Source organism: Acomys russatus, chromosome 27, assembly GCF_903995435.1.
Source record: "Acomys russatus chromosome 27, mAcoRus1.1, whole genome shotgun sequence".
Taxonomy (NCBI): domain Eukaryota; kingdom Metazoa; phylum Chordata; class Mammalia; order Rodentia; family Muridae; genus Acomys; species Acomys russatus.
Window position 1 is genome coordinate 7,663,502 of NC_067163.1, and position 8,548 is coordinate 7,672,049.

The 8,548-nt window shown below is 53.6% G+C and overlaps 1 protein-coding gene across 1 annotated transcript in view; it reads right to left on the reverse strand.

Annotated features, from left to right (window-relative positions):
- The window catches only part of Gas6 (growth arrest specific 6), a 29,690-nt gene extending 23,236 nt beyond the window's left edge, over positions 1-6,454 (reverse strand). Inside the window, exons 1-2 of the mRNA XM_051170051.1 lie at positions 6,189-6,454; positions 5,774-5,940 (exon numbers count right to left, since the gene is read on the reverse strand). Of these exons, the coding sequence (XP_051026008.1) occupies positions 5,774-5,940; positions 6,189-6,306 (285 nt within the window). The 5' untranslated portion in view covers positions 6,307-6,454. The remainder of the gene's footprint in view (positions 1-5,773; positions 5,941-6,188) is intronic.
- Between the last annotated feature and the right edge of the window lie 2,094 nt (positions 6,455-8,548).

The window sequence follows — 8,548 nt, forward strand, 5'->3', positions numbered from 1 at the left end:
AGGGGCTATGTGGATGACAACTGAGCTAACAGGGATGGAGTAGCCGGGAGTAAGGTCCTCATGACTAGGCGTGATAGGGTGCTTTCCTACAATTTTAGAAAGACTATCAGGAAGGAACTTAGATGACAAAATGCCTTTCATATCATATAGCCAAATGTGGGGATGCAGCCAGCAGGTGTGAGGAGGAGGAGGAGGAGGAGGAGGAGGAGGAGGAGGAGTAGTTCATGTTTACATGGCTGGGAAGAGCCTTTCACGGCCATGCACACGGTAAGGCCAAAGCTAAGAGCACTGCCCATCCTCCCTAACAGTACTGGTGTAGGTCTGGCTGGAGGCCAGTACAAGGCCAAGCTTTCTCCTGGAAGGAGAAAGCGATTGCGACACCCAGCTCTGAAGTATCCAGTGGCCTTCGAAGCTCCCTGAGAGTGACCTGGCTCAGAACTCATCTCGCTGCACAGGACCAGGCAGGATCGTGCCCACAGCTTCCAGCTGTCAATCTTTCTCTTCCTGGCCTCCTTGGAGGGCCTCACCAGGCAGGCTGCAGCTGGACAGCTTTGATGGCTGCCTGATCAGATGAAGGCCGAAGGCAGTTCATGCTCCAAAGACAGACAAAACCCATCCATGCGGGAGGGAGGACAGCGCCAGACACATGCATAATCAAGATGGAGGTGCATCTGAGCCCAAAGTGGGGGGAACTGATATCACTTCTTATAATTGTGAAAAGGACACCCCCAACTGCCACCCCAGGCCACACAGCTGAGAAGGCTCCAGTTTGCGCAGTAGCTGCCACGTGCAGAACATCATTCTCCTTTACATTTGTAATCATACTAGGGCTTCAGACATAGACAGGCCCCGCCTCCCCAACCCGCTCCCATGGGCAGGGTCAGGCGCTACAGAACGCTCACACCCATACATAGGTCCCATGAACGTTCACTCCCACAGACCGTCGGTAGGCCAGGCTTCATGGAGTGTGCACTCCCAGTGAACTTTGAGCATCAGAGCACTGCTCGGTGTGGGATGGAGTGTTCTGCCTCACCAGCTCTGCACACAGAGTGTGAAGGTGTCAAGATGTAGACAGTGTTGTTCACCTGAGTCTGGGGAACGTTCTCTGTAGGGACAGGGAGGCACAGCTGCAAGGGGAGAGCTTTCAGATTCTGGGGGAGACCCCCTGAGTGCCTAAGGGTAGAACAAGGAAGCAATTCTACAAAACAGCTGTGGTGGCCCTGTAAGCAGTTCAGTCTGTGAGCGCCCCTGAAGAGCAAAGGGCTCAGGGAGGGGCTCTGGGACCACTGAGGTAGGAGCTGCTAGCCAATCCCACTCTGAGGACAGAGCTTGGGTCCAGAGGGGGTGCTTGTGAGACCCTCTCAAAGCTAGCTCTACGGCAGGTCTGAGGGCTCGTGTGGCAATGTGTTTTTCATCACCACAAGCTTAAACACTTCAGCGGACTCCAGGTGGGCCCTGCGACCCATTGCTCTACTCATGTACTGCGTGTCCATGCAGCTTAGGGGAAAAGAACTGACGTTTTCAGCTTCTCACAGTGCCAGCTCCTAGAAAAACCCCTCGCAAACACAAAACCACACTTTATATTCTGTCAAGGTCAAAGCCAAAGCCTGTGCAGGGAAGTGCTGGCACAGCGGGGGCTGTCAGCAGATAAAGGCTTCCAACTCCACTCTCTAAGCCTCAGACAGGAGCTCTGCTTTTGCCAGGGTCACCAGCAACAGCAGAGAAGAGCCACCACACTGGGACAGGGAGAGAGAATGAATCAGAGCTACTGAGAGACGGATAGGGAAGGAGAGGACTGTCTTTCAGCTCCTGGAGGACTAATCTCCACAGCCAGCCAACCCACTAGGAATCTTGGCAATACTGCACTTTGTACCTTAAATAAAAACAAGGTGCCAATCAGCAAGCCGGCCTGACTTTTCCCTGCCCTGCTGGTAGGTAAGGCTCAAAGGATGGGGCAGAGGCTCCAGCTGGGATTAACTTCTTGGTTAGGAACAGCTCAGGCAAACAGCCTCAAGACACAGCCTTAAAGGATTAGGTAAATTACTGAAGAGATCTGCGGGAGGGAGGACCTCACCTGGGCCAGAGCTACAATCCCAGGGCCTCTCTGAATTAGCAACTGGGCCAGGGAACCCAGCCAGCGTGGACAAAGTGCCCGGAAGGGACAGTAAAGATACAATAAAAAGGGGAAGCAGATAACAGAGAAGCTGTGGGGGAAGAGAAGGGACAGAGTGATTAGACGTGGCTGGCCAGGCTGCCACCATATGGGAGCAGCCACTGAGGCTGGAGGGTGGAGGCGCACAGGAAGTGTGTGGAAGGGGACCTGCAATCCCCCCCCCCCCCAGAAGCTACCAGCATCTGTGAAATGCACTCTGTTCACTGGAGGGCCAAGGTCTGGTACTTTCCCTCCCAGGGCCAGAAGAAATCCCAACTGAACAGAAAGGGCCAGGCTCTTCCCACACACAGTGAGAAAACCAAACCAAACCAAACCAAACCCGATGGTTCCTCACAGGGGAGTTAGCCCCTGGTTCCAGCTGCCTAGGCCCACCCAGTATGATGGCACATTCTCACCCCTCCCCCAGGGGCCTGGGAATGACTAGGAAGGAGAAGGAGCCACAGGTGTGTTAGCTACAATTGGCCTGGGGCACCAGTCAGAGCCACAGGAGGCAGGTCTACCCTAGCACTGCAAGTCCACAACAACAGGGAGCCCACAATTAGGAGTTTAACAAGCACTGAGCCCTTTTACCAAAAAAGAAAACACTGACTCCTCAGTCAAGCCCACCAGGGGACTTGGATGACAGCCTTGGCACCTCCACCTTCACTTTGCATCTGTCTGCTTTACTTTAGGTCACTTGCTCATGTTTGCATGGAGCCCCTCCTAATCGCTCAGGCACTGTCTACTTAAAACCGGGAGACACAGGTCCACTTCATTCGCCTGCAAGGTTAACTGCACAGCGATGATAAGAGTGCAGGAAGGTCAATATTTTGTCTTGTCCCGGATGCCCAAGGGAAGTTAAAGGTTTCAAGAAACAACAGAGTCTCGGAGATCACTGAGAACAATTATTATGAAGGAAGATGCATTCCTGAGGACCACCTTGGCCCCTCAAGGAATAAGGGCTTCCTCCAACCACTTTGCAGAACCAGCATTGAGTTGGTGCCAGCCGGACCTCACTTGATGGCCCTGTTTAACTATGCATATCTCAGGCCCCCACGCCCCGGTCCTTCTATTTAAACCTAAATTCATGTCAGCATCACCCAAAACAACCCGAAAACCACTAGGCCCCTTGATCTGTTCCTCTTTCTTAGTGTGAGGTGACTAAATCTCCACTCTCTGCTTTTCACCATTTCTGGTCTCTGTGGGTCACAGCTGTGCAGGTGGCCAAGCCTAGGCCTGCGGGATTCCCAGACCTGGCCCTTCTGCCCTAAACTGGTACTTACAACATCAGCCCCTATGTGCAGGTCCTGCCTGGCCAGTGAGGACTCCCGAGGGCCACTGTGAGAATCTGGTCTGGCAAGTGATCTGCAGACCACAGTTTCTCATTGTCATATACAATGCTGCAGGCCACTTGTCTAGACCATTTTATGAGCCTCCTTCAACACAAGAAATGAGCTTTTAGGACCACTGGCCAGGTCTCCCCAGGGCTTTGGAGTAGGGGACGCTCCAGCCAAAGATCCCTGCAGGGGAACACCAGGTCTCCAGAGCACAGCATAGCTCAACCCCTTCCTGAGGCTTGCCCCATATCCCATAGGGTCAAGGCAAGAGGAGAAAAGTGACCAGCAGCCCGATCAAAGCGGTGGCAGTCAAGAAAGAGCTCTGGATTTGGAACTCTGCAAGGGGGTGAGGTGCAGGCCAGACATCAGCCTCAGCAGTTTGCATTCTGCAGGCAAGAGGCACAGGTCAGGCACCCAGCTGACTCATGAGAGGAAAATGCACGCGTTGGGGTGTAGGGGTTGCAGAGGGGACAGTTCTAGATGCTTCTGATGGAAACAAGTGTCTGCCAAGTCCTGATGGAGACAGGTTGTGGCAGGACCAGAGGGGACTGCCCTTCCCTGAATTGTAATCTGGAGTTTTACTCAAATGCAGACAGAATCGGAAAACCCTCCCGTGGACCGAAGAGAAGTTGCTCTTAGGAGACAGGGACCCTGAAATACACTGCTCCTTCTCATGTTTTCATTTCACATAAAATTGGCAAATAAAAAAAATTATAATTAAAACATACAAGCAATTAAAACCAGCTCCATGTCCAGGCAGCCAGGAGGGGCTAGCTTGGGCCTGTCTGCCCTGGCAGGCAGGCTGCAGAGGGGGCAGGGCTCCACGACTGGGCGGTGGCCACTGCTCTCCACTCGTGTCACCACAAGCCCTGTCCACACTCCATGGGAGGTGGAGTTTGTAGCACACAGAACCAGGCACCTAAGTCCACAGCCCAGGTGAGCAAGGACTGGGGGCCCTGCCTCAGATTTGTCAGTAGTTGGACTTACAGGGTCAAGAGGAATCATCAAAACAGGAAACCAGCAAGGGTACAAAAAGATCAGCCATCTGCCCCTATGCTGCTGTTGATGCCTGGGGCAGTACAGGGGTGAGGGTTGGGGGGTGGGGCACAGCTTGTCACCTGATCTTGGCTTCCAACACTGGGTAGCAGTGCCAAAGCAGCTATGGTGACACTCAACAGCTGTGTCACCGGTATCAGAAAAGCAGCTTTGACAGGGATTGTCCAGTCAGCCGATTTAGACACAAGTCAAAGCAAGGGCCCCGGTGGCTCACACAGATCCATCCTTTCATCACGTGACCCTTATTTCATCCCAGAAGAATTCTTTGAAAGGAAAATGCCAGTAGAACCCAAAGTTGTGAAATCATACCAACTTGGCAGGTGGCAGGAGGCCCTCTGCATCCCTGTGAGCGCCTGTGTGCTTCGAGTCCAGAGCTTCACCTCAGGCATGCCCTAATCTGGGGCGTGTTCCCCCCACGAACCCACTCAGCTCTCACAGTCACCTTCTGTGGAGACTCCTGTGCACACATGGGCTGCTGGCTGCAGTTGGCTGTGTGCCCATCCCACTGCCCAAGGATATTATTAATAGAAGTCTGTCCTGGGCCAGCACAGCCCTCGCCGAGGCAGGTGCTGGCCCTTCCCCACGTGCCTCTCCACCCTCCCATCCGCATGTTCTTTGCACAATTCCGGCCATCGTATTTTTGGACCTGCTGCTGCAAGCAATTCCAGCCTTAAGATCTTTCAATTCCTCTTTCAGGAAAACTCTGGGTCCCTCTGGAGGAAGATCAGAGAGGAGCTCCACCCCTCACCCTCCAATCCAATTTTAGGGGCAGGACAACCTGAGAAAGCCCCTGAAGTTTCAAATCAGTGCATTTCTTTCCCTTTCATTTAGGATTAGGGGTTAGGGTGGGGGCATAGGGGAAGGTTTAGTTTGCGCATGTCCTTGGAAGGGTTTCCCCTCAGTCGACAGAAGGGGCCTCAGTGGACCTCACTCTAGGGCACGCCTCCTGCTCCGGAAAAGATGTGGACCTGGGGTACCTGGGGAACTGGGGCTCAAGAGTGGACAAGTGCGAAAGGGTGGGTAACAAAGCTCAGTGTCTAAGGGTTCTGGGGTGCCCGCTGCAATGCGCTCCCCACAAGAATCCTCAAGCCTCCAGAAAAGGCGTCTGGGATTCCACAGTCCCCGGCTCCCCCGGACCTCCGCAGGGTGAGAGTCAGGAGTTGTGACACCCAGAAGTGCGGGTTCTGGGGCGCGCAGGCTCCACCCTGAGACCCTGGCGCCCGCTCACCGTCTCGGGGTCGTTCTCGAACACCTCTCTGGCTTCCTCCTTGGTGCACACCTCCTCCACGCACTCCCGTTCCAGGTGGCCCTGCTTGGCCTCCTCGAAGACCTGGTAGGCGCGGCGTTGCCTGGGCCTCAGGAACTGCGCCGCCTCGCGCGCCCGCAGCAGCACAGCTGCAGAAAAAAGGGTATGCAGTCAACCTGCACCCACTCACGGGTGGAACGTGCAGGGTTGGGGCTTCCAGGGACCATGATGCCTGCGTATCTGGGATGTTCCGGGTCCATGATGCCTAGAGCCCAGAGGTCCGGGGCCAAGATACCAGGGTGTCTAGAATATCTGGCACCAAGATGCTGAGGTGGGGTGCAGCCCTGGTGACCCACTCCAGGGGGTAGTGGGGTTTGGGGGCCAGCGCGGTACTCACTGTGGGAAGACTCGGAGGCCAGCAGGAGCAGCAGAAGCGCAATGCCCAGGGCGGCGGCGGGCCCGGGCGGTGGCGGCATGGCGAGGCCCGGGCCGGGTAGCCGGGCAGCCGTGAGCATGCGGTCAGAGCACCTGGGAAGCTGAAGCGAGCCGCGGACGCCGCGGAACAGGGGCTCCGGTCATCCTGGCTAGGCGGCGGTGAAGGTCACATCCCGGCGGCTGCAGCGACGCACCCAGCGCTCGCTGCGGTTCTGGGCCGAGAAGGAGGCTGTGGGTGAGGGCGGGAGGGGTGGAGCCTAGGCCGAGTGGGGCGGGGCCTTTGGGGGGCGGGGCCGAGATGGGTGAGGCAAGGCGGGCTGACTGGTTCGACTCCAGTATCTTCAAATTTTCTCTGCTATCATGATGTAGAATGCGGTAAAATGAAAGCAGAACACGATCTGGCTTCCTGGCCAGGTGCTATTTGACTGTTTTATACCCTCCTTTGCAGATATAGTTTTTGGAAATCCTCATTCTTGGGCACTTAAAAAAAAAGGGTTAAAATCCACTAAGGAAACTGGTCACACCTAGTGGTAGGTATGGAGGTTCTCAGTGCAAGATAATGTTATTCCCTCTGTAATCTGATTTCCGCACCACAGGCTGAAGGCAGCATGGTGTGTTCTCCAGGACCAAAGCCTGGCTGTCTTTCAGAACATTCTGCAAGGTCGTGGACATACACACACACACACACACACACACACACACACACACACACAAACAAACACACACACACACACACACAGACCTTGACGGCCAATTGCAGAATGCAGCTATGCAGCAGCCAGCCAGCCAAATCCCAGGAGGGGAGTTGCTCCTGAGACACCCTTATCTCAACACACAGATGGAAAAGCTAGGGAGTCACCCTTCTCTGGATGAATGCAACCCAGATTCTTGGGGGGCACACAAGGTCATTACTGGTGGAATTCTTCTTTAGGGTCATTCATTTGAAGGTGGAGTTAACAAATATGCTAATTTCAGAGAAATGCGTGCCATGGCAATAATCCTGAAAGGGAATTAAAAATTGACTGATCATGAGCGTCTGTGCCTGTGTCCAAACCAGAACCACAGCACTCTCAGGAAACCAAGCCAAATGCTTCAGAAGCCAGAGAGCACCCCAAATTTCCTGATGCTGCATTGGCCCTACAAACACCATGCGCTTGGGAGGAGTATTTACCATATTAATTTTCTGCTCTTTCTTAAGAAGAAACACTGGTTTCAAAAACATAGTTGGGGAATCATGAACCCCTCCAGAGGGGGACACACACTGTGAGCCAAGTGGGTTTTTTGTTTTTGTTTTTGTTTTGTTTTTTTACATTTCTGTCCACCATTTCCTGGGGCTCTAAGTCAGGGCCATGGGTGCAGGTGGGGTGGTTTACAGGCTCCTACACACCACCTGCAGCTGCTGCCTGTGGAAGTTTGGAGAGGAAACATAGTTTCCAGGTACTTGAATGCCCCCCCCCCCCCCCATGAGAGGCGGCGTCTCTGACTTCGAGGGTGTGGTCATGACTCAGATGACCAGAAGCCAACACTAGATGGAACCATCCGGGTCCTCTGACTCCTAGCCTGGACCTCAGTCTCCCCTCATTCCCAGAGCATCTGTTCTCTTGAGCATCCTGGTAAAGGTGCCTCCCATGGTACAGACATTTGGTTTAATAAAGTCCTTCACCTCCTGGGCTGACTGGCTCGACTCCAGTATCTTCAAATTTTCTCTGCTATCATGACCTAGAATGCGGTAAAATGAAAGGAGAGCACGATCTGGCTTCCTGGCCAGGTGCTGTTTGACTGTTTTCTACCCTCCTCTGCAGACATAATTTTTGGAAATCCTCATTCTTGGGCATTTAAAAAAAAGGGGGGGGGGAGCAAGGAAGAAGCAAATGTGGAGAACAGTGGGAAACTGATGACTGGAGGTTAGCCAGTTACTGGTTCAAACTAAAAAACAAAAATAAACAAGCACCACCACCCCCCAAACCTGCCAGAAATGGAAAATGATGTTTCCTGAAATGGGCGTGGTGGGGCAGATGGCTCAGCCCCACAGGGCAGGAGGTTGGGCTGTCTTGGGTATTGTGAACAATCTGGCTATGAAAATGAAAGCTGTTGCTTCTCCTGTCAGGAATAAGCCGGGGGTGAGTCTTGGAGGTTGGGTGGAAGCAAGGAGTCTGGACAGAATCAGCTCTGCATTGTCCCTCGGTGCCATTACACCCGAGTGAAGGCCTCTTGTTTTTCTTTAAAAGGAGTTGACCTGGGTGTGGAACAAGCCACTGTTCAGTTTGATTTCTGTTTGTGGTTTTGATAGCCTTATTAATATGTGGAAATGCTAGTAAGCTG